The sequence below is a fragment of the Callorhinchus milii genome, unplaced genomic scaffold (assembly GCF_018977255.1).
Source record: "Callorhinchus milii isolate IMCB2004 unplaced genomic scaffold, IMCB_Cmil_1.0 Scaffold2, whole genome shotgun sequence".
In the NCBI taxonomy this organism is placed as follows: domain Eukaryota; kingdom Metazoa; phylum Chordata; class Chondrichthyes; order Chimaeriformes; family Callorhinchidae; genus Callorhinchus; species Callorhinchus milii.
Genome location: NW_024704743.1, coordinates 15,201,127 through 15,227,574, shown reverse-complemented (window position 1 = coordinate 15,227,574; position 26,448 = coordinate 15,201,127). Strand labels below are relative to the sequence as shown.

The 26,448-nt window shown below is 38.1% G+C and overlaps 1 protein-coding gene across 15 annotated transcripts in view; it reads right to left on the bottom strand.

Annotated features, from left to right (window-relative positions):
* Positions 1–26,448, bottom strand: part of clasp2 (cytoplasmic linker associated protein 2) — a 173,301-nt gene that overhangs the window by 48,353 nt on the left and 98,500 nt on the right. For 13 of the 15 annotated variants that reach the window (XM_042332202.1, XM_042332203.1, XM_042332204.1 and 10 more), the window contains 11 exons: positions 25,110–25,245; positions 21,753–21,823; positions 20,325–20,384; positions 18,815–18,892; positions 16,984–17,151; positions 15,852–15,910; positions 15,098–15,262; positions 12,396–12,419; positions 9,773–9,874; positions 5,248–5,418; positions 1,564–1,671 (listed from right to left, as the gene is read on the bottom strand). In XM_042332202.1, coding sequence (XP_042188136.1) covers positions 1,564–1,671; positions 5,248–5,418; positions 9,773–9,874; positions 12,396–12,419; positions 15,098–15,262; positions 15,852–15,910; positions 16,984–17,151; positions 18,815–18,892; positions 20,325–20,384; positions 21,753–21,823; positions 25,110–25,245 — 1,142 coding nt within the window. The remainder of the gene's footprint in view (positions 1–1,563; positions 1,672–5,247; positions 5,419–9,772; positions 9,875–12,395; positions 12,420–15,097; positions 15,263–15,851; positions 15,911–16,983; positions 17,152–18,814; positions 18,893–20,324; positions 20,385–21,752; positions 21,824–25,109; positions 25,246–26,448) is intronic. The other 2 variants (XM_042332213.1, XM_042332214.1) reach the window with 1 other exon arrangement.

The following is a 26,448-nucleotide window of genomic DNA, read 5'->3' as shown; positions in this document are numbered from 1 at the left end:
TCCAGGACTTGCTCTGAGAGATAATCTTGTTAAAAAATATAAGATTGAACATAAGTCAAATAATCAAAAGAAGTTGTGTATTAAATAATTCAATCTACAGTTAGAACTTTTAAAAAAAAAAGCTTTGTCTAAGATCTAATGCAAATTTTGACATCTCTTGTGGTCTTTCATATCCATAGAAATTACTTGGAAGCCCAATATCCTTTACAGTGTGTGTATCAAAGTCAGTGAACATGGTAGAGTACCCTAAATCACTTACCTATAACAGTATGTTGTGCACACACTCACTGAATTAAGCAGCACCGTGATGCACAATTTCCATAAATGTTATCAACACAACAGAGGTAACAACTCACTTCAAGGCAATGGCATTTGTTAAATCCCTTCCAGTTCCACTATTTGAATATCAAGTAAACCCAATAATAGATCAAAACAAGAAATGGGAATTGTACTTGAGATGAAATGAACTTAAAAAAATTGGAGCTTTCGACATCAAAGATACAAGTGAGTTCAGAGATTACCTTAATATATAAAGTATGATAGCTCTGTATCCAACACCAGGCCAATTAAATCCTTATTGATCAGAATAATTTTAAAACATCAATATAACTATTTTTTGAGTCAATTTATTTCTCTAATAGTAATAAATGGAAAAATAGCTCTTGTCATGTGCTTTGTAAGTGAAAATAAGGTCATCGGGATTTGCTGCTGGTGGGAGGAGGAAAATTGGTGGATTGCAAAATTCTTGAAGTACTGTAGCTTTTCAAGAATCTTCCCTGTAGCAGCAATAGCTCAAAATGTTTCTTGATTTTTATCAATTAAAATGGCAAGGACGTTTTGCTCAACATTTCCATGTGTCCAACAACATATGCACAAACATTGGAAAATCTTAATTCTGTGATTCTAGGCTTTTGCAACTGAATCTGTGGTACTAGTGATCAATTTATTATTCAGTATCAAAAAATACAGATGACAAGAGCGACTTTCCCATTTATTACTATTAGAGAAATAAATTGACTCAAAAAATAGTTATATTGATTTTTTAAAATTATTCTGCTTTTTTTGTGAACGATTTTAAAGCCGGAAATATTTAGTATTTCAATTTAACAACTAAGTTAAACCGACTTAAGAGTAATTTTGGATAATAGTTTTCATTGACAAATCATTTTTCCTGCAGCAAAATGTAGTGACTTATATGCAACGAAACAGAAAAATGACACGAGTGCACAACTTCAAAGTCACTACATTTGCAACAAGAACAATTTCTCACCTGAGTTTGAGCGTGAGAAATTCTGGACTGGAAAGCATTCAACTAATGTTTGAACTACAAGCAGCTACCAAATACTCCACAGCATGCAGTAAATTCCAACTGAACTAAATGGTTTATAAACATAAATCAGGTGACACATGCAACTGTGCAGCTTGTTGAAAGATGAATGAAGAGAGACTGTTCTACAGGAATGATAAATGGAAAAGGACAATGCAGCCAAACAGGACCATTAGCTGGGTGGCAACGGAGGAAAATGGGTAGCCATGCACTATGTATTGGTTCCTTGTACTTACCAAGTGGAGTAAAGGACCGAACAGGACTGGTGTCCCTGCTGCTCTCACGGCTTGCATCCCGGCTGCAGCCCTGACTCATACTAGGTCGAGGGATGCGGCTGCCCCGAACTAGCAGGGATCAGGTCAAAAATAAATAAACAAACCCAAATTTACTTTTTTCCAAACACTCGCTCACTTAAAAAATAACAGGCATTTTCCAACCTGAAATATCAATGATCTCACCTTCTTTGTTCGTGTAAATATGATCTTTTGGGGGATGGGTATTCAACGTATTGTTTTTTTCATACCACTGGTGGTAAATGCTTGGTGAGCTCAGTGTAGGAACAAAGCCAATGGGGATTGATTATATCAAGGCAAAATATGCTGCATCTCTCCCCTCCCTACATCACTTCAATGGACCCCAGGCATTATTCAAATCTGTAGGGTACATTAAAAGCCACCTCCAGTTTGCTTTTACTTCTTGCAGTCAAAGATACATCAGAATGCAATGGTTCACAAATTCTGTCACCTTACCTGAATACTCCTATTCTGTTCTGAAGTGGTAACCAATTACCACAAAGGTTAACATCAGAGGGAAAATAATTTCATTTAATAGTAGCTGTTACTTTAATAATAAGATCGTAAAACATTGGGGAGGTATCCACAACTAACAGAAAAATCTGGTGATTTTGTGCCATATATAGGTATCAAAAAATGTATTTCCAGAAGTATACATATCATGGACCAATATTAATGAGGAATACTGCATGCAAAATTACTTGGTATTAAATACACTTTGTCAAATTAATTTACATGATGATTTATATAAATCATGTTCAAACAGAAAAATAGAAGAAGAAAATTGACAATTCAATGAAGTAATTAATCAATCAATCAATAATAATAATAATAATAAAGTAATCAGAAATGCAATTCCCAGGAAAAATACAGCTGGTGAGCTTTCTGACAACCTACTCCCCATTTAAAGGTCATCTTTGCGATTCCTTAATTTACAACCACCTTCAATCACTTAGGATCTACACTTACATCTAAATCTACACTACATCTACATTTAGTAGCATCCAAGAGCAGTCGCTCCCATTCATGGACCTCAGCTCAGATTAAATCAATCTAAACGTTATCAAATGGTTCTAACCCAGCTGAAAGTGCACACATGGCTAAGATTAAGTACCTCAAAATCAGTGCAGCCAACTCATGGCTCTCGGGTCATTTTTGGTCCGCAGGGATGTCAAGAAGCAGCCCACTGAACATTTGCACTAGTCTGGGTAAGTCTGTGTTAAATATTTTGTTTACAGTAGCTACTGAGGTTGGCCAAAACTGCTCTAAATGATGAAAGAAATACTGAAGTACAAAAGTGACAAAAGAAAATGAAACAGAATAATTTAATGGAGTAAAGGACAAGCAACAATATATCAACTGTGAAACCACCCAAATAATTGTGAACTAAAGTTTGATCACCAGGTTTCAGAGATTGGAGGCCAAAGTGATTGCAGCACTGAAAAGCCAGTTCTGTTATTTGCATTACAAGCTCCATATAAACAGCAACAAAGTTTGGTATTCTAAACGCATTGCATTTATCATGCACTTGATGCCAATGTGGCATATTGAAAAGCATTACTGTCTACAACCTTTATTGGTTTATCTAGCCAGATTGTTGCATCCACTCGGCACAAATTCAGTGTTGCCTGAAGCTTTTGATGAGTTATAACTAAAGCTTTAAGGACTCCACACAAATTTGTCACAGCTATAGTCATGTCATCTGAGTTCTAAAATTCCCATTTAAGAGAAAATCCTGGAAATGCACTGCAGGTTAATGAGCATCTGAGAGAGAATGTTTAAGGTCATCCTTGATCAGCATTTCTAACTCAGTTTCAACCAGAAATAAATCTTTCTTTTCCAGATGCTGATGTACCTGTATTTCCAGTGTTTTGTGTTTTATTTCAGATTTCTGGCATTCTGTTTTTTGTTTCTTGCACTTAAAATATGCTGTCCAACAATTTGCTATTATTGATCATGACTCTATATTTAACTTCGTTCTCACTTGTTGAACGAAGACTACGTTGACGGCAGTGTAAGTTATTAAGTGTGGTGAAGGTGTGGCCAACAACAAAAACTATTATAAAACCTAGCTGTACCTGTACCTGTTGCAGCTTGGCTTGCAACCAAAGGATCCAATATGGAATGTAAACTGACACACAGACAGACATTTCATCTTTATCTATACTCATCTGGGAGGACTCCTGTGGGAGGATTCCTTTTGGGAGGACTCAGTGGGAAGACTCAGCGATTTAAAAATGTAATTTTGTTTTTGTTCCGCGGCTTAGCTTTGTTTGTGTTCATTTTGTTCCCGCTGCTTGGCTACGTATGTGCCTTGTGATGCAGGATGCCACAGCGCCATGGTCAGCCATCAAGACCACCAGGTGTAATTGCAGTGTGCACGTATGTGCTCTTTGACGGATGGGCCACAGTGCTACTTTGACTCAGTGGCCATCAGGTGTAACTGAAGTGAAAAATGTAAAACTGAAAATAACTCGTGAATGATAGGAGCTACCTGAAAACAAATATGCTCATGTCACTCCCAGATGCAAGACCTTTCCGATAAGGTATAAAACATGTCTCTACATCAATCGGTTATTAAGATCCTTCATGAAGCGGAGACAGACATTGTCGTTTTATTAGTAGTTAGATAGGTAGGTGGGTATGTAGGTAGGTGGGTGGATGGGTGGTATGTAGGTAGGTGGGTGGGTGGGTATGTAGGTAGGTAGATTAAACAATTGTTTGGTGTTCCTTGCAATCTGTAATACCATTCTCTGATAACAACAACTACTACCAAGCAAATGTTATATTACTTTCATAATCAGTCTAAACAACCAAACCAGCACATTTGTACTAAAAGAAGTTAAAAACAGTCCAGTGGTCGGGTATGAGAAAAATCAGATCCTACATTCAAATCAAGACTCAATTGAGCTTGTTTATTATATTAAAGGATTTGAAATTAATCATTCACCTGGGAATAAAATATTTATTCTCTCTGCAATCAGCACTATTAAAGTTGTGGTTTATTTATACTGCCAGGTATATAACATGTGAAATGAGAAGACTTTATGTTGTCTTGTTCACATTGCTTTTACATAGGCCAAAAAAGTCTTCGCCAAAATTGGCTGTTTGATTTTCAAAGATGGTAAGAGATGATCATGTGACTTTCCCTTTATTAATGAATGTTTGCAATAGTTCAACAGATTGTCAGAGCTATGAAAAGGTGTGCCAGTAAGGCTGTCGCAATTTACACCTCCCATGTAAAAATCGCATTAGTCTTGAAACCCCCTCTTCCAAGCTGTTTCAGGAATTTTGTGATCATTCAGTATCAACATAGTATAATTCGACAGTGCATTGTTAGTTGAAGAATCAAAAGAATAGGGATCCAAAAATTTAAGAGGAAAACATCTTAGCAGGGTGCAAACCATTTACCTTTTGAAAATCAACTTTTGAAGGGAGTTTCGGCAGCTGACACGACAAGCAACAAACTGGACTTATACTCTATTTCATAGAATTGACTGTAAAAGCATAAGTGTGTTAATTTGTTGGAGATGACACTTCCTACATTTTTTGCACTTCAGCCAAAATTATGCGGTTTCAAAAAATTATAAACTATTAAAGGCAAAAGACGTGTTGAAAATTTCTTACCTAAAGTCAATCGAGAGGGGCTTGCTTCTCTACTACACCCTTGACTACGTGGAATCTTACTGCGCTTCTGCACTGGACCTCCTGTAGGCATCACTCGCTGTGTTGCACTGCTCACAGTTGAAAGTGCAGTGCTAGTCAGCACCCTTCCGGGAGAACCAGAGCGGCTGGCAGCTGAAATCCGAAGAAGAAAGTGATACCCCCAATATTTCTACACAGTTGTTATTCAAAGCAGATAAAAGGATAGGTAAACATAACCAGATACTTGGCACTGATACCAGTCAAGATTTGTGTTTTCTTACTCTTTAGAAGAGTCTCTACTAAAAAGTCATGTGAATATGGTAAAGTGTCCAAAGGTTATGGCAAAACTAAGCAAAGTATTCAATTTAAGAGAAGTTTATCTGTTTGAGCAAGTCCAACTACTGTGCCCTTGTAACATTGCACCAGCTTGTCCATTTGTTCTATTACTCAAGGTACATTCATAGAGTTAAACTTAAATCATCAAATTTCATTAAGAATCAAATTCCTTTAAGATTTACCAAGTAACAAGTCATTTTCAGAGTCAGAGGTCCCTTATTATTTAAATACAAGGAATTACACATTTTGAAAGAAATGAACACAACCAATCACTTTCATTAACTGTTTAGTTCAATACTCCAAATGTAACTAATTGAATGGTGAGTGGTATTGAAATGATGCCTTAACCATCTCTCTAAATTTCATGCATCACTTTCAATGCTAGATCCATCGCAGGATTTCTATACCATTTATTTGAAAGTGAACGTAAATGAATAGAAGATTAATATAAGGAAGAGTACATCAATTACTAAACTGTTCCTGGAAGAGCGCAATACTTCTAACTACTAATATTATTCCACATTGTGGTTCACTGCTAGTTCTAAATTATAATTAATTACAGTATTTGTGAAAAAAAAGAGTTTTGTATTACAAGAAATGATAAAAAAAACTCATGTATTTATACACAGTCAATCCACTTTACAATATGTTCTGTGAAGCGCTTTGAGACGTCTCAATGACCTGATAAGATGCTGTATCAAATGCAATGATTATTATTATACAGTTTTGTGGTCCTGGGGGGAATCATCCTTCTCTAACTACAGTAGAGTGCATGAAAATGATGAGCACATCACAGACAACACATCTAAAGTCCATAGAGTCTTACCACCATTGGGATTGGCTGACTGTGATCCTGAACAAGTGTAAAGGCAGGATTAGGGATTTTTTTGTTTTGTTTGGTTTGGAAAATCCATATGGAGGGAAGGAACACAGCAGATTTAAATGAATGGCAAATGGAGAAAACAAGCTTTGGTCAGTTCATAGAAATAAAACAAGTGGTTTGCACCAAAGCAGCTTCTATGGCTTTGAAGCACAAGAACTCTTAAAATCAGACACTAATATAAAGCAATGAAAGTAAGATGTATAAGCAGGTGACATTTATAGCCAAGTATTACTATATAATATTAACTGCAGTTAAAAACCATGGATAAGCAGATGCTTTGTTTTAATCCTCGGTGAAGATGCATAGAAGCTTGCAACTGAAAACACAGGAAATAAAATTCATACCAAGTAATACGCAAAGCAAGTCAAGAAATCATAGAGCAGAATAAAAACAAAATGATGCAATTATGAATAAATATACAATATGGATCATTTTAGTACACTAGGATCATGTTTACAATGATAATCAGCAGAAATGGGCAAGCCACGACTCTATTTGTTTGACAACTCTGTCTCACAACTGCCTTGTGCTGAAAGCTGTCAAACACACTTGGAATATGTTTTTGACAATTCAAGTAACAGATTCCCCAATAAGAGATGGGATTAAGACTTTATCACAGCAATTGCATCTCCAGTCAGCAAGAATAAAGTGATACTGAAATTACGCAGTGATACAATAATTGGAGATTTGCTCTCTTCTGCTGCAGGTTGGTTCATGAAGAATGCCCATGAAGAAAAATGGGAAGGAAGAGAGTTTGGATAATGCACTAAATTTGTGATTCCTGTGATTATGTTAAGTGCATCATTTAGATTAGCCAAAAATATAAAATGTATGCCAGATATTTCTAGTAATTTAACATAGGTTGTTTATCATCTGAAATGTAGCTTTTAACAGAGAGAAAACAGTTTATAATTACCAGGTTCATTTTATATCAGAGCTCTATATTTGTCTAGTTACACTTGATTTAATCTGCCTCTTAAATAAACTGCCTCTTAAATTTCTTGAAATCACTACTGTATAAGGGTGCAAATCAAAGTTTTCAAATTCATTCTCTGATGGAAAACTATCACTAAATTGCAAGCTTTATGCCTTTGGCCAGTAACATGGAGATGTCAAAATCAATATGTAAATGTTAAAGTTATATTAGATTTTGTTCTACCTGCAATGTTTTTTTNAAAAAGCTTTCTGCACAAAACTAAAGGTTGCAGCATTAAAACACAAGCAAATTCCAAAACAGGATGATCTTTAAAAATTATTTGAAAATAAGAGCAAATAAATTAAAGTAGTAGTCAGCTGCTCAAATAGCCAGCAAATCAATGGTAGATAGAGCAGACAATTAAAAAATTAATATGAAAATAATCTAAAATAATATTCACGCATAGGATCACATGTCACAGTTTTAAAATATCTAATTCTCAGCATGTAGTTGAAAGTGATGAAATGTTCCTGCATAAAATGGATCTATTAACCAAGAATGGATTTATGGAACACTAAACAAGTAACTTAAAACAACTTGCATTTATATAGCACCTTTCAAAATAATGATGTTGGATGGTAAGTAAGGGAGGAGGGGAAGGTGGCTAAGCAAGCTGGAAGTGTAGTTTTTAGGTGGAATTTGAAGTGTGAGATGAAGAGATATTGGGATGGAGTTCCTGAGGTCAGGGGCACAGTTGTTGAAGGCTCGACCACCTATTGTGTTGCGCACAAAGTGGGTGATATGCAGCAGGCCCAAATTAGCGGAGCAGAGGGTGGCAAGCAAAAGAGTGGAGTAGGAGAATATAATAGTTATAGGGAGGTGCTAGGCTATGAAGGGATTTTGTTGGTGAATCTGCCAGGAGTTTTGTATTAGCTGGAACCTGTGGATGCTATAACTGGGGGACAAATGAGGAGTACATTTAGGAAACCGAGGAGGTAACAAAGGAAGAATTGAGGGTTTCAACTGCATTTAGTGTAAGATTGGAAAGGACAATTTCACAATGCACTAACGAATGCTAAACTTTTCTCACAAGTTTTTCATAGTACATCTACAAGAATTTATAGAAGGTGATCACATACAAAGTATATGATTGCAATGTTAATATGGAAATCATTATGACAAAGACACAAATAGGGGAATCAGATTATAAAGTGGTTGTCTACATCTAATGGCTCAGTGAAGCCCTAAAAAAAGGCCACCTTCTTGGTCAACTTCCTTCCCGAAATGATGTTGTGAAACTTCCGTGTATAGAGCACATTCAAGGGGTTAACAGTCACCTGACTATCCTGACTTGGCTACAGTCAGGTGTACTTCACTGGTGTGGATCCAAGGACACCACTGTTATAATGTGGGCAGTACAATCCTGGGGTTCCGTCGGACTAATACTGCAAATCCCCAAACAGACAATTCCATAGGAATGTACCTTCTGTTTAAAATGTTGCATGGGGCAGTGGAGCTGATATAGTATTGGCCCTGGGCAAGCAAGGAGGGGTAGAAGAGAAAGAACTAGGAATAGGATATTTCTCAGGAGACATTAACAAGCCATTTAGGACGTAGTTACTTTTGAAATATATGGTTTTCATTCATTGAGCAAAATGTTATTCTCAGTTAGACTCAGGCTATCCTTCATAAATTGGAGGTTGAGAAGTATGATCTGAACTGCAATGCAACATTTTTTTTCTTTGTTAAGTTTGATGAAAGTTTCAAACACATTGACAAACAGCACATATCTATCCAATGCTGCGTTTTGAATTAGGTATAAAATAAAAAAATAAGACAGAGATGAGATGTGCAAAGGATACAACTATGAACATTTTGGTCCACAGAAGGCAGAAACAGAATGCCTTAAACGTGTGGTGAATTCTTGCTACGCATAGAACCAAGGAGATTTTTGGTTTTAAACTTGAAATGTTTGCAGTAAGTCTCACTTAAACCAAATTGAGCTATAACAGTGCTTAAGTTATTTGTTACTGATGGCTGTCTACTACTTTAAGGAATGTGACAAACTTAATCAAAACCACCTTGCCAACTTAAATCACCAGAACGTGCAAAAAAACCAAATGAACAAAATTGTTAAAAAAAACAAAATACCTTTGGTATCTTCAGATGTTGTTAAACCTGAGGCATAGAACAGTTGTTGAAAACTTAGTGGATCATTCAACATTTTTAAAGGGCAAGTACATAATTAATGCATGGAAAAATCTTTTCCTTCCTGTATATAAACACAAAAACAATATTCGCTGTAGCCCCTGATTTATAAGACTATATAAATTGTCCAAATCACATTGTGTGACAACATAGCAGATACATACGTTGGGACTGAGACACCATTTTTGTACGACTTCGTCCTCTGGAATCAGTTGTATCACCACCAGCAGCAGCGCCTGAGAGCACTTGTCTACTACGAATGCGGCCTAGTAGGAATAAGATTTCCAGACGTTAGCAAAAGGTAGCTGCTGACAGACTTGATAAGCAGCTCCACTCACTAGTTATTTCTCGGTGCCCATACAAATCAGCAAACATTTTGAACAAAGTTACATCCCTTCCATTAGTATATTTGAATTTGAATGCCATTTGAATATTTTTTTTGTATTCCAAGTTTCCACCTCAACAAATCTTACTCATAATACTGCACCTAAAAATGTATATATATTCCATGTTCTTTTGCCTTCAGTGTTAATGTTTTGAATCCCATTACACAGAAGATGCAGTTCAAGATCCTGTTCCTTACCTTCAAAGCCCTTCATGGTCTTCCTCCCCCTAGCTCTGCGACCTCCTAACCCCCTACCATCTGCTCGCTCCCTCCGCTCAGTGGGCTCTGGCCTGCTTCACATCTCTGACCTCGCTCGCCCCACTAATGGCGGGGGGGCCTTCTGCCACTCTGCCCCACGCTCTGGAACTCCAACCCACAGTCCCTCTGCCTCGCCCCCTTCCTTGCCATCTTCAAGACCCATCTCAAGAACCTCCTCTTCGACTGTGCTTTCGATCTCCCTGCTTCCCCCCCTGCCCTCCACCCTCCCCGACCCCGAACCCCAGCTCAGATCCAAAACTCTGTCTGAACAGCGCCTTGGGATGTCCTCCCGACGTGAAAGGCGCTGTACAAATGTAATTTTGTTGTTGTTGCTATTGTTCTTGAATAAATCCATTAGTTTAAGAAATTACTGTATTCTAATTAAAAATTAATCCTAATTCTAAATTAATTCTAATTCAATCAGATTAAATAAAGAAACAATAATTTAAAATTGCTCAGATTATCTATCAAGCAGTAATACTGATAGAAGGGTTAAGCTTGCAAGTAGATCGTTTCAAGGTCCTATCAGTTTTTAGGCCAAAAGAACCTACATTACAAATTATTTCCTCATGGAAACAAAGAAAATAATTATAATTGCTTTCAATAATTTAGAAACACTCAAAGCTATGCAGCAAAATCCACAGCACCTGTCGGCTCATGGAACTGCACATGAACAACGTCATTAATCAGAACATCTTATCTTCTCCATCTATCGTCACTCTTGTAGTGACATGCTTCAAAATGACTGTCAACAATGTTCCATTGCTCCTGCACCCATAGGTATGTGAAAGACTCCACTGCATCAACACATACTACCTAAATGAACATATTTCATTTATGAAGAATAGTCACTGTTGGTATTAGAAGCAAGACATTCAACTGTACGCCAATATGGATCAGACCAGAGCTAATTTACCTTGAGCAGAATCAATATTATATTAAACAAATTATCTGAAACAATGTGAAACAGAAAGATATGTATTTTGTAGATTATTTAGCAGATGGACGATGCTAATAATGATTTGGCCAACTTCACTCCACTAGCATAAATACAAATTAAATTGCATGAAACAATGGGTAGTGGCTAACTCATCATCATTCTTCAAATGTCATCTTCTCTCTTTGCTTTCTGGCTAGGCTTTAGAAAACTTAGATGTGAATTCAGTTATGTGCAAGTTGATGTAAATTTAGGCAAACAAACCCTTGCACAATTCCAAGCATGAAATGGCTTTGTTACAACCAATGCCAAATCTTAATCCAATATTCTGACATTGCTCATGGATGTTTCGAAGCAAATTCTTAAAAGGAGAAGGTGCATTACTGCTACTGTTGATTCGTAGCTATACCCACAGTTATATGGAAGACAACTAAAAATTAAGTTAATTGTTTATCAAGAATACAGTACCATTTATTTTGATTATTGAGATTATAAGGGCATCTGATAAGATTATTAAAGTTAAAAGTACCCTACGAATAGATGGCCTATTAAAAATTTCAAATCATTTAAATTAACAATTGCCAAAGTTGTTTATAGAATTTTATCCTCTAAAAGAATGTAAAATTCATGTTAGCACTAGATTAATTGCATAAAACACTGCACACCTTTTATATTGGAATGCAATAATCCTCTAAAACAACTTACCATTTCAGACGTGCAACTAAATTGGAAGAAATTCTATGACAGTAGACATAATAAATTATGGCAGCAGTTTAATTGTGAAGTTATTGGTGAATGCTTATGGAATTATGGATGCATTTGAAAAGTTTTTTTTTAAATTCTACAATTGATTATCTGAAAATTAAACATGAACTTGGTTAAATATTTGAGGTGATTAGAAGCTTGCTAGAAATAATTCCAAAATTATAGCTAATTTTAAACTTGACACATGACAAATGTAGTACACTAGGACATTTGTCTCTTAATGGGAACATCTACTTAATGAGAACAGTGTTTGTTTCTTCACACTTTCCTCAAAATATCCCATTGGAAACGCAGTTGATTTTACTTTTTCTTGACAATCCGATTAAGAAACTTATGTAGTCATTAAATGTCATATCTAAAGCGTGGACCAACAAATGTATGAAAAGTTATTAGTTCAGATTTAAGAACAGGTTATTGAAAGACAGAGAAGCAATTTTCTTACCATCAGCCTTGTCAGATGCATCATCTTTGCAATAAAGCAGGCAAAGAACAGGAAAGAATTAGTGTGTTAAATTTCAAATGCACAATACCACCAGGTGATATGAATTACACCACAATGATCAAAATTACACTGTTTTGGAAATAATAGGATAGGATACAATGCACAACATTTAATCAAAAAGAAAAATGTTAAGTAAAATGCTGTATATCCTATTTTCAAGAATGTGTATTATCTGAATCACAATTAAATGACAGTATGGCATAAGTCCTCATTCACCTATCGTAGCTTGCCAACCTCAGTGGGAACTGGAATATTTCAAGGGGAAGGAAGGCCAAGGAGGAGTACCTTTTGTTCAAAGTACTTCCCAAAGCTTAGTACTGAGTGTGCCTTTACCAATACACACACATATATATTTCTACAATTTGTTACTTTCATCCTAGTTTCTTAAGTTTATGACATAGCTTTCAATGTGAAAATTCAAGCCAAGGGCTACAAACCAAGACTGGTAGCAAATAGCACAACTGACCAGTGAATGAGGATATCGATCATGCACTCACATTCACTTAAGCATGCATCGGGTTAAGCATTTACCTGATAGATAAATCCACTGTTTTGATTATTTTTGTGCCTTTTTCTTTTTTTGAATCAGTTTTCAGCATTGTATTCCATCATTAATTATTATTTCACTCTGAATCTTAACACTGACATCAGTCAGTATGTGTTTCAACAACAACAACAAATTGCAATAATATATTTATCATGTTGGGGGAATGTCCCAAGGTGCTGGGGTCTCAGTGCATAGAATGGTTAACACCAGTGATTTCCAGATGCTGAGGAACGATCTCGGCAGAGCACAGGTTAATTGTCTCACCTCCACAACAACAAATTACATTTGCAAAGCCCTTTAAAGTTGGGAGGAGGTCCCAAGGCGCTTTAAGGGAGGGAGAGGGAGATTCACAGCTGCTCTTGAATACCTTCCACCAGGCCATTCAAAAAGCCTGGGAAAGCGATGCCTCCCAGCATCCTTTGTTTGGATGTGGTGTGTAACTGGGGGAGATCTAGAGGGAAAGTGAAGAAATTATAAAATACCTTACCCATTTTCTATAATTGTTATTAATAAAGGCTTCATACGCAGGCTTTACTGGCCTGATTCATTATATTTCATTAAGTCCTTAAAAAATGTCAGTGTGCAAGTCGACTACTGGGGAGGAAGAATGGCTATCAGTATGACAAACCTACAAGTGGGGCAGCACATCATGTTGGAGCAATAAGATACAATGGCATGGCAGCTAACAGGTTTGAACTCACAGCCCACTCAGTAACTGAACTCATCACACTATTGTAGGGAGCTGCAGTGTTCTCCAAAGCGCTATTGATCATTCTATTTTCTATACGCGTAATGTGGCCTGCAAGTTGGCCATCCCTGGTTTATGTTAGAATAATAATCCTTCAATTTGACATAGCACCTTATACATTGGAAGGTCATCTCAAAGCTCTTTAAAGGATACACTGTAAATTGCAGTGACGGTGTAATTATTAGACAATATACCAGTTAAATATTTGAATACCACAGAATTTTTGGAGGTGCTGTCCTTCGGATGAGATGCTAAACCAGTCTTGATTGCCTGTTCAGTTGCCGTTAAAGAACCAATGACACAATTCAAAGAGAAAGGAGGTTTCCCAGCCAATAATCCTCCAGTTGAATTGAGCGCTCATCTCCTGGTATTTGCTATATCAAATGCAAATTATAGAATCCTCATGATAATAAAATAGACTGTATTGTTCAAAGCATTTTCTCCTTGAGTTGAAGTACAAATGTAACTGAGTCAGATGGAGGTCAGAAGGCAAAAGTCAGCATATAACATTATAAAGGGCTATACAAGGAAGATGAGACAAAGTCAAAAAGATAAGCATTCTTTAAACTTTCTGTAAGTAGCTCGTTGGCTTCACAACTCACCATATTGTTTTCAAGCATTCTGGCGCTACCAATGTGACATTACAAATTGTCACAAATACATAGATATATAATATACATACACACAATAGCTTCCCTCAAATGTTTCATATTACTTAAATTTGGTTATGATTTTGCTGATACAGTGCAGCTTTGTGATAATGCAGTATTTGGGATCCATAAAATCCTACCCTGTGTTATCGTGAGGTTCAATAAGTTTTACAACACACGTATTTTCATTTCCTGCATACCAGACGGTTCCCATGCTACAGGAAAAAAAAGGGTTGACTTCCGATTCATGGGGGAAACTGCTGACGTCACTTTCCTCTTTCCTGTGACCTGATGGATTGGAAGTCAGCTTCATTGTGAGGGAAGCTAAAATGGTTGATTTCTGGGTCATTTGATCCCATCAACATCACTTTCTGCTTTTTACACGCAGAGGAACACAGCAAATGATGTTGGACGTGACCTAATGACATGGAAGTTAGCTAATTGAGTGCGAACAGGCCAACTGTGCGCATGTGCAGTGCACAGGGTTCACAGTACATCTGCGTTATAAGTGAATTCACACTATGGTGAAGCAGGTTATAAAAAGGCAGCACTATATAAAAACACTCAAATAGATAATTCCTCCTCAGAACATTGCAATATTTTCTTTGTGAAAGAGATGATTGATCTCCCATTATGACTGAAAATTAGAGCAAGAAAATAGCTATTGAAAATCTTGGACTGAACTAATCAATCCTACCTAGTGAAGCATACGATCCTTGAGGGAGATTTGCTGCAATTAAACGTCTTGTTCCAGACTGTCCAGTCCCATGCCGCGATTTTGCAGATGCAGCAGCATTAACATCTATGTCACTTCGAGAACGCTGCAACCCCCCTGTAGGGGCTGCAGTTTTAGCACTTGCTCCTGAAATGAAAGAATAAAATAAAGATTTTGAAGCTGAGCAGATAAGGCTCAACAAAAGACAAAAAAAGTTGATCTAATACAATTACCCAGATATTCACCAATACAATGACAGACCAGAGTAGGTTTAACAGCTAATTCTGGGTTCTTGTCTAACCTAATAAATATAATTACGAGTCCCCTCTGTGCTGTTTCCTCTAGCCTCCTCCATGCCTACATGACTATGGTCCACTGATCGCTGTTTCTAGTCTTGGCAGCCCGCTTCCAAAATGCACCAGCTTCTACCTCCCACCCTTTGCTACTTGCATTCAGTTCTTCTCTCCTACCACCCTCCTCGCCTTCTCTCTCTCCTCCTGCCTCCCACTGCTCCAGCATGGGCATCCTCTGCAGGCCCATTGCAGAAATCATCGATGGTTGTCCGAGAGCAGCCACCCCGACAGCTCCATCGCCACAAGGCCCCCTTCCGAAAGGTAAATCCCTTTTCCCTCATCCATATCCATACCCTTCCCAACCTCCCTCCCTCTCATGCAATATCTTAACAGAATGAAATTTGCATTCATAAATGTTTACATTTTTCAAATAGAAAACTCACCTCTTGAGGCACCTCCTCCAGGAGGGTTTGCGATTGACCATTTGGGAGGAAAGGAGCGGCTGGAAAAAGAACGATGTAAGTCATTCAAGTTGCCAATCATATTCTACAGTACTTTTAAAAATGTACCCTGACCCTGCAAAATTATTATTACTTTGTTGGCAAATTTAACATCTGGACTGAAACCACGAACACCAATATCAATAATAATCCTTGCATTTGATATAGTGCCTTATCATGATGTCAAAATATCTTAAAGAGCTTCACAGGATTTTACTGTCAAGTGTAGTGTCAGTGCATTCGCAAGTGAATGTGACACCCAATTTGCTCACAACAACGTCCCAATAATATAAATGACCACATTTTGGTGATGGGAAAGAAAAATTGGTCAAGGCACCAAGAAAGTTCGATCCTTAATTTTTTTCCACAATACAGTGCAGCATCATTATAACTGAATATATGCTTTAAAGAATTGCATTATAAAGCGGCTGCAGTGTGGATTATATTCACTGTGCATCTGCACAGCTGGTCTACAAGATGACTCTTGGGGTAAAACAACTTCCAGATCAGTAGACTTCTGCCTATCTTGTTTCGCACGTATGCACAGAAGAATTAATTAGTAAAAATATAATAAATAAATAACAACTAGCCAAATAAGCCATTTGAAAAAAACATTTTCACTTTTACACTTTTGCTAGGGCTAACATTTCAAATGTGAGCATTGCAAATACACCACATGCTTTCCCAGATAGCATGAAGACACTGACAGCTAAAAATAATAATAATAATCCTTGCATTTGATATTTCTTCATATCGCCTTATCTCTTCATTGAGACATCTCACAGAATATGCTATAAAGTGAATTGACTATATATTATATATCTATATATATATTTTGTGGGCGAAACGCAGCAGCCAATTGCACACAGCAGTGTCCCACAAACAGTTGTGGATTAAGTAACTAAATTGTTATTTTTTTATTTTAATTGTCACACAAACTATAACGAAAAAAATATGATCTGACAAGAACTTTTTTTTAAAAGACACATTTGATTCCTGGGCTATTTGAACAGTCAAAATAGTGATTTAAATATAAATAGCATGTTGTTCACAAATAATGAAAATATATTCATACTTGAGGCTCTCCTGAGAGCTGGAAGAAGAACGATCGGACTGAGGAAGAGATGCAGCACTGGTGGAGCTCTTCAGATGGGTCTGAAATCCTTTTTGATAAGAAGGCTCCAGAGAGTTATACAATGCATCGGCTTCTCCAGGAAAGTGGTTTCTAAGGCTCCAATAAGTTCTGTTCAGAAAAATGACAGATTAAACATTTTGGTACTTGAGGTTAAAAAGACAAATAACTGGTTCATCTGAAAGCATTGTGGTATTGTATTAATTGTATCATCTAACAAATAATAGATACAATGGCAACAAAAAATTGTGTGCATTACACAATAAATATTAAATTGTAAAATAATACTTGCATTTGATATAGTGCCTTATCAAATAATTGTGACGTTTCAAAGCGCTTCACAGAATATACTGTAATGTGGATTGACTGTATTTTGTGGGCGAATTGTGCACAGCAGTGTCCCACAAACAGTTGTGGATTGAGTGACCACATTTTTGGGGGGAGGAGAGGGATTACTGCACCTGGAAAGCGATCCGCCAATTGACTAACAATTGAGTTTCTATTTACTGCTAGGTAAACAGAGATGTGTGGAGTTAGGAAACTTGCCTAAGTTTTGTAAAAGAATCAATTATGTTCTTAAACTTTTCAATACTCTTTATAATGTGCATTTGGTGGCAATTCATTACTAAACATGTAGAATAAACAGATTGAGGAAATACAAATTACACTGGCTTTTGCCACCATTTGAAAGAGGTAATTTCAGGAGTAGTGTAATTCACACCCACTGCTGCACAAATAAGGCAAATTCAAATAGACCTGCACTTGCTCCACAATGATTTGTTGAAGGCTGTTTGTCAATCTGTAGAACTGTCCAAGAGCTTTCATTAATATTAATCTTTGCATTTCATATAGTGCCTTATCATGTCGTTGAGACATCTCAAACCACTTCACAGAATATATTATAAAGTAGATTGACTGTGTATTTTGTGGGCAAAATTAATTATTTAATAGACTGCTTCTTAGTGTTATTAACAATTCATATGCATATCTAGAAATCTGAAACTGAGTGTCATTTTTTAGTGGTCTGTATGTGATATGGAGCAGGAAATATAAATCTGGCCTTTCTCTCATTGCCATTCTATTGCTCGGATCAATAATGCTTCACTATCAATAGTATAAATGTAGCATCAGCCTTTTTCCACTCAATGATTCCTCTAACAGTCCATCTTTACTTCACAGGGTCACTAGTTCAGTGCTATTTAAGATCAGATAAATTAAATGTGAAATATTTCCAATTTTGTATTAATTAAATAGCACAAATTAAATCAAATGACTATTAAATGCAGTTTTGGAGAATTATAACATGGAAATTTTGCATAAGTGGGAGTGCTAAAGTATTGGTCACATTTGTGGAGTTAGGTGGTCAAATTGCGAGGATTAAACTGACGTTTAAAGGAGTGCCATTTTACTTCATCTTCCTCCAACTACTCGACCAAAATATTTATGATAGTTCTGTCTTAAACCAGTAAGATTATAATTACAGTTCTAATTTTGCATTTTGATCTTGAAATTGCATTATACATCTACAAACTGCAACATTTTACCCACTTGAAGACTCAATGATTATCACAGGTCTGCTGCAGCTTATAGTTAAGTTATAGAATCACAGAATCCCACAGTACTGGAGGCCATTTGGTCTATCGTGCCTGTGCCAGCACTTTGAAAGAGCTATCGAATTAGTCCCACTCCACCACTGTTTCTCCATAGCCTTGGAGTTTTTTTTCTTTTCAAGTAGTATATCCATTATTAATTTAGCTGTGTAGCAGTTCCATACTTTCTTGCTTCTATTCTTGCTTCTGAATCAGCATCAGAAATGCCCTTCTTGACGGTGTCAACCAGAACAGCAACATGTCTAAACAAAAACAGAGAACTTAAATAGTCAGTTGTGTTGATACCTTAACACAAAACAATAATGTAAATAAATACACTTATTTGCTATACACAAATATGTACACTGGGACACAATAGTTTAGCAAAGAATTGCACATCAAAGGGATTTGTTCCCTATCTGATAAGTAATTCATCCTGGTTGTGTTGGCAAAGATTTGTGCTCAGCTTAGGTGCAGAGAATGAAACTGGATGGCAAGTGGAGGGTATGAAGCAGGGTAGAATTGACAAGAGTAGTTAAACAGTGCAAAAAAGTGTACTAGGGACGCACAAGATCATAGATAGAGGGCGAGGGACAAGGTTACGGAGACCATACAAAGTAACAATGAGGATATTGAAGTCAATCCAATTGGGAATAGAGAGTTGTGGAGCTGCGTTTGGCTGGGCTCGAGAGCAGAGTGCGAGAGTGTGGAGCTGCGCAGCTGTGCATTGGCAAAGTCAGCAACAACAACTTTCACTTATAGGGTAGTGTCTCAGAACGCGTAAAAGTCAAGTCTGGAGGTGATGAAAATGTCGATTAGGGTTTCAGCTATGTTGGGGGTGAGGTGGCGGAGGCTGTCAATGTTGCAAAGATGGAGGAAAGTGGTCTTGGTCAAAACCAAGTAGTCTTTGATAAAAAATTGTCATGGAGTTTACAATCAGAATTTGAATTGTTTTGTTAGATCATCACAGACTTTGAATGGTTTCATATCTATAAAGATTTTTTTTGAGGATGCGGGGGTGAGGTGGGGAGCGTTGAAAGTATAAAAATGCTCTCAAATTCCCCATTTTGCAACACTGTGAAAAAAATTACTACATTCTTGTCAATGCAGTGGTTTTCTGGAGTTGATCGACTACAGTATCAGGGTTCTCTGAAAGCAGATGTTCAATTAAAGCAATTCAAACTATATGAATATACATAGTTCCTCTCCATCAACTGGGATCCCATCGATTAAAATAATTGAGACTATTTAAATAATGATTGTATTGCACTATCATTTATGATATTTTCATGCACAGCATTTTATAATAATAATCCTTGCATTTGATATAGCGCTTTTCACGTCTTCTCGACGTCTCAAAGCACTTCACAGAATGGACTGTAAAGTGAATTGACTGTATATTTGTGGGCGAAATGCGGCAGCCAATTGCGCACAGCAGTGTCCCACAAACAGTCGTGGATTGAAAATGACCAATTTATTATTGTTTTGTTTTTGGAGGGATTATTATTAGGCGTGTGGAATTGAACAGAACTTAGGAATTGAACCCAGGTGTCTCGCTTGCAAGGCGAGTGCTCTAACCACTGAGCTACAAGACTCCAAACTTCTGCTTTTTGAACAGAAAGCAGATAGAGACATCTGTCCAAGTCTTTTTTTTGAAGTGTAACCACAGTTAGTTTAATGCAAAGACATTGTTACCTTTCTAATGAATGTGTTTGCCATTCTTGGAGTAACAAATCTAAAAATTCATAACAGCGTCTAAAATAGAAACATAAAAGTTAGTCTCAAATCTTTGCTTGAAATTTTAAATTATTAAAGAATAGGTTGATGTTTTATTGATGAAATCCCACTTATGGGAAAAAGAGATTTTCAGAAAGAACATTTAACCCACTTTTATTGTCAGTCACTACATGCACACATATTCAACATCAGATTTCAAAGCGTTTTCTACACTAAACTAGGACATCATGTCCTAAGCTCTCAAATGCCTTTCTATTTCACCTAAATTTTGTTAGTTGTGAGTTCTTCTTCATTCATGCAAAAATATTATCCTCAGGGGCGGGAGGCTCCAAGGTGACAAGCTTGCCAACTGAATGTTGGAATCAAGTCAATCTTGGTAGTCAAGTTCCTGAGTGAAGCAGGTCTGTAGTAATCCAGGGACAAGTTTATGACAGACCAGTCAGTCTGGTTCATCAGTGGAAATTGGAGGGGTAGAGGGGCAGTTCTAGCTAGACAACAATTGCATTTATACATCAGGACAAATCACAAGATGCCGGACAGTCGAGGGTTTGTACCCAACCTGAGGGTTGGATTCAGTAGGGGAAGATGAGCAGGGCGCGGTCAAAGAGGAAGGTCTTGAGACGGATCTGTAGGAGGCGAGGGAAGGGGCAACGTGAAGGGACTCCCAGGATAGAGTTCAAGAGAGTGGGGCAGTTTGGTTGCAAGCTCAATCGCCTATGGCAGTGAGGCAGGGGACGTGAAGCTTGCTTGTTAAGCGGAGGGGTAGGTTTGATAGGGTTTAAGAAGGTCACAGAGCACAATATGCTTTTCAGCACAAAGCTATCACGATTCAGTACAAATTGGTAACTTTAACCAGAAATGCAATCACTGGTGCGAGCAGTGAAAACAAATTACAGTTGTGCACTAGAAGGCTCTCTTATGAAGTTGTGGTTAAGACAAAGTAGGCTGACCTTTACAATACATTTGACTCTTCTACATCTGACCAGGACTTCTTAAGACTGACAAGGTCAATCAAAGTGGATTTGGCAAAAATCATGAAATTGATGCTGCGGTTTTCCAGCTGAGTGAAAGTGCTTCATTTCCATAATATCGTTATGTGAAGTGGGTAGTTGATTTAGACGACTCAATCCACATCATCCAGGTGGTGTCAAGAATGGGGTTTCAGCACAATTCACGCTACCTGAGTCTCTGTTTACACTGCATGTCTGCTATGGAGTGTTATGAATTTGCTGACAAAGCATGCAACAGAAAGAAACTAAACAAATGGCTGAGATGCAATCTTACAAAAATAGCTGCTTTAAATTTTTCATCTACTGCATAATCCACAAGAGTTTACAAGTTTTCTTACAAATCTCAATAGAAGGAAATGACACAATGCCTCCTTACCTTCTCACAGCCACTGATTTTGAAGTACAATTACTAGTTATTAGGGGGATCAATCTTGGGACATGAGTATGCTGTGCAAAAGAAAAATGATTTAAGGATTAACACCAATCTCAGTCAAGATTAAAGTACAGCAATATGGAGACAATGTATTTTTTATTGGATGGGAAAAAAATAAGAAATACTGTACACATATTGACAAAGAAAACTGAAAAAAAGTCTCCCGATTGAAAGATATTCTTGATTTTATTCAATAACTTTTGGAGTGAGACTTTACATATTGTGAGAAATCATTGTCAAGAAAATGCCTTTTTGGCGTATTGAGTACACGGTCCACAGATCAAATATTGTCACTCACTCTAGCCCTCCACCCAGCACTCAATGCAACACAGCATCCTCACCCCACCACTCTTTACCCCCTCACTGGAGTGCTTAGGTTATGAGCTCAAAGTCCCAACGTGGCGCTTGAAACCACAAACTTCTGACTAATAGGTGAAAATGCTACTAACTGGGCCACTTTATGTGCGGAGGTAAGAAAGAAATAAGAAGTTACTCTTACTAAGGTCTTTTTGAGTTCAAGATCCTCATCCCCACTTTTAAAGCCCTCCACAGTCTTGCCCCACCCTACCTCTGTGATCTTCTAACACCTTACCAACCCACCTACACCCTCTGCTTGGCAGGCATTATCCTGCTTCATGATCCGCGCCTTGCCCATTCCACCATCAGTGGTCAGACCTTCAGCCTTTCTATCCCCACTCTTTGGACCTCTATCCCGGAGCTCTCCGCATCACCCCTTCCCATGCCTCCTTCAAAGTCCATCTTAAGACTTTATCTTTGACTGCATCTTCAGTCACCTTCCCACCCTCACCCCCCAGCACACTTGAATACAACCTGCAGCTCGGGTACAAACCTTCGACTGTCCAGGGCTTTGGGATGTCCTCCTGACGTGAACAACAACTACAACAACAACTTAAATTTATATAGCGCCCTCCAAGCCGGACGGTGTCTCAGAGCGCTTCACAGTAACAGATCCCGGGACCGAGCCAGGGGGACGGGGAGAAAGGTGACCAAAGGCGCGGTCGAAAAGAAAGGTCTTCAGCAGGGACCTGAAAATAGGAAGAGAGGGGGCGAGACGAAGGGAGTGAGGAAGGGAGTTCCAGAGCCTCGGGGCAGAGTGGCTAAGGCACGGCCGCCGAGGGTGGAGCGGAGGACTTGGGGGGTGAGGAGGAGGCCAGACCAGGAGGAACAAAGGCAATGGGCACTGTTTTGAGGTACGTCCCAAGGTGCTGGACAGCGTACAGCATTTCAGTGAAAGACCAAATATAAATGCGATTTGTTGTTATTGTCGTCCTCCCGACGTGAAAGGCGCTATACAAATGTAATCTTGTTGTTGTCTTAACATAAAGTAGACCATCGAGGCTGTAACACTGTTGTCTCAGATCTGGAGGAAGATATTGTCTGCCTTTTATTTTGTGGCAATGTGGCTACCTTCTGACATTTTCATTTGACAGAAAGCAAACTAACTGCCCCAAGTGCAAAGCCTTTCCATTCTTGCAGCAAGAATCTACTTCTGCTGCCAACATCTACTGCTTTATTCTGTGCCTACGAGGTTTTCGGCCGACGAACAGGAATTCACCCTGCATGAAGTTAAGTCAAAGAGATAACAACAAATTCCAGTCCTGTTTACTGATACAGAAACCATTGCTGTCAATCTATAGCATCACTGTTCAAAATCATGTTCAGGTCTCAAAGTGTCAAGGTCTGCCAGAAAGCTTGGCACACCAGAGGCAATTTGTGGAACTGCACATCCTCCACATGTCATCTTTCGCAGAGAAGACCGGGGGAGAGTAAATAATTCACAATGAGAAAGCTCTTCACATCACGCAATGTTAAAGCTGTATTTAGCTTCAGCAGTGCTTGAATACAAGATGTTGCTATGGAAAAGGCGGTCTAAATATTAACAAAGCTCATCACATTGTGGAATAAGCTTTCAATTGTTGAAGGCAAGAAGTAAAGAAATTCCTAAGAGTGCATTGGGCTAATATTCAAAACACTCCAAAGTCTGTAAAACTGCATAAGTAGTTTACAATTCTAGAGCAGCATAAACAAATATTCAAAGTGCCAGCAAAAATGCAGAAGGAGACAGTTCTTTGACCAAAAAGCGAAGCAACCAAAAAATGGAAACCAATTTTTTTTCTGGTCTGGGGAAAAAATAACTACTGCATTGATAAAGGACTTTACACTTAGGGTAACGTCTAAAAGAGCTTCATAGAGATGGTGTTGGACACTGAATGAGGGTAGGGGATTTGAGGGAGGTGACCATAGGCATGGTCAAAGTGACAGGTTTTCAGGAGGCTTTTGAATACAATTAGAGAGGGGTGAGGCCAAGGAGTTTTGGGAGGGAGTCTCAGAAGGTAGAGCAGACACTGAAGGTTCGGTTACTGAGAGTGGGATGATGAGGACGAGGGAAGTGAAGGAAAACTGAGTTTACTTAAAGGAAGGGGTGGGCAGGAAAGTAAAGCTGAAGAAGATCACATAGGTAGCTCAATGGGAAGGGATGTGTGTTCGAGCTGCAGACAAGAAGGTGGTGGCAATGCTTTCATGCTAAGCTGTGTTGCCCAACAGGAAGCTCACAAGGAGTTCCTGGTACTGGGGGTGGTGGGGGCTGAACTGTTTCCAAAGTGACATGTTTGGTAACGGAATATCAGAATTGAGCCAGCCCTCTGTGACAGTCTCGGTAGTCCAGTTCCTGAACCAGGTAGGTCCGCGTATTCCAGGGAACTGCTGATGACGGCACAGCCAGGCTGGCTCATCATCGGGACTTGGAAGGGCAGACCAGTCACTGGGGGCAGGGAGTCATCCCACCTAGCTCCTGTTAATCCTGTAAACCAAATCCCTAATCTCTAGGGTGGTCCTAGCTGGACAAGCAGCTGTAAGCTTGCTAGATAGTGCTCTCAATGGTGAGTTATATGATTTTAACTGGTTGGACTCCAGCAGTACCTAACGCACACTCTGGGGTCCCCAAGCCTTGGCTCTTGCAAACCTGCATCTAATACTTTCTAGAATAAGGTAAGCAGGATGTGTCTCTCCTGGGAGAGAATGCGTATCCCATTGCAACAATCTATCTCTGGAATTTCCATGTGAAAGAGGTTTTTGTTTCAAAGAGGGCAAGGCAGTCATTTTTTTAGGTGGTCCAGTGGGGTTTAAGAACAAAATATTTGACATAAAAACAATTCAGACTTCCTTCCTCCACAGAATGAAAGCAATTCCTCTTTATACATAGATTTATAAATGAAAAAGAATGTACACATAAATACAATACTCATTCACATCTTAATATAGAATACATAGTGTACTCACACGTATGATGCATCGAATTGCTGCTACTCCAGATGTTGCCATAATTTTTACACTGTTTGGAACCAGGTTAAATAATGTAGGCACAATGGCTTCAGCACTATGATCGTATTTGTTTCCTAAAAGTGTTGACAGATGTCTATAATAAAAAAGAGCCACAAATATATTTGGAGGAAAATGCAAGAAAACAATCTATAATTTTTGTTAAATCTACAGCTGTATCACTGAATTAATATTTAAGCTTGCAAGTTCACAAGCAGAAATGTGAACAGCTTGATCAGATTTAATTATTTTACCCATATAGTGAACATGCCAAACAGGTTTCCCAGGGAACAGATTGTGATTTTCAAATTTAAGAAGGAATTATATAGATATCTGGTAAACAATTAAGTTAAGGGGTGTGAGAGATAAAGCACAAAGTAATTCCACTGGTGGGTGGGTCAGTAACCCGAGGGCATCGATTTAAAATAGTTGTTAAAACAGAGGGGAGGTGAGAAGAAATGGTTTCTCACAGCGAGTTGTTCAGATCTGGAGTCATTACCTAAAAGGGTGGTGGAAGCCGATTCGATAATAACTTTTAAGAGTAAAGTAGATAATTATTTGGAGAGGACAAGTTTGCAGGGATATGGGGAAAGATCGGGGGAGTGGGATTGAATTGGATAGGTTTTTTCAAAGAGCCGCCACAGACACAATGGGTCGAATGGATGGCCTTGTGTGTGCTGTATGATTCTATGATTATATATTATTTAAAAAATGTTTTTTTTTAAATATTGGGATCAGTTAGAGAGATCATAATCATCTTTCCAGTCCTATACATTCCTATTTTCCTATGCAGGAATTTCTAGCAACCTAATCTATTGCCTAATCTACAAGCTTTAGATAGAAAGGTGTTGGTTTTGTGAGAATGCCACTAATCGTGTTCAGTTTCTTAAAATCCATGTAATAAATACACAAAACCTAATTAAGTACAATCTGAATTAATTCAAAAATGACTTAATGTGCCCTTTTAAAGTTATTTATGCAACTTCATCTTTCAGGTTGGAGGGAAATATACATACAGTAAACCCCCAACTTCATGCGTTATCTGGACTCCGATATCTGTAACTCCAGATAAGCCAGAGCGGGTCCAAAACCAAATAAATTATAAATTTCCACAAAACTGCGCACGTGTCGATTCCCAACTCTCCTAGCCAACACCAATGCCGCACCGAGCAGCTTCACCGTCCTTGCTGACCTTCACAGTGGCCAGGGAGATTGACTTTGATGCAGATTGGTTGAATCCCACGAGCTGAAGATAGATTATTCACTATCTTCTGCTCACAGGATTCAAACAAGTACAATG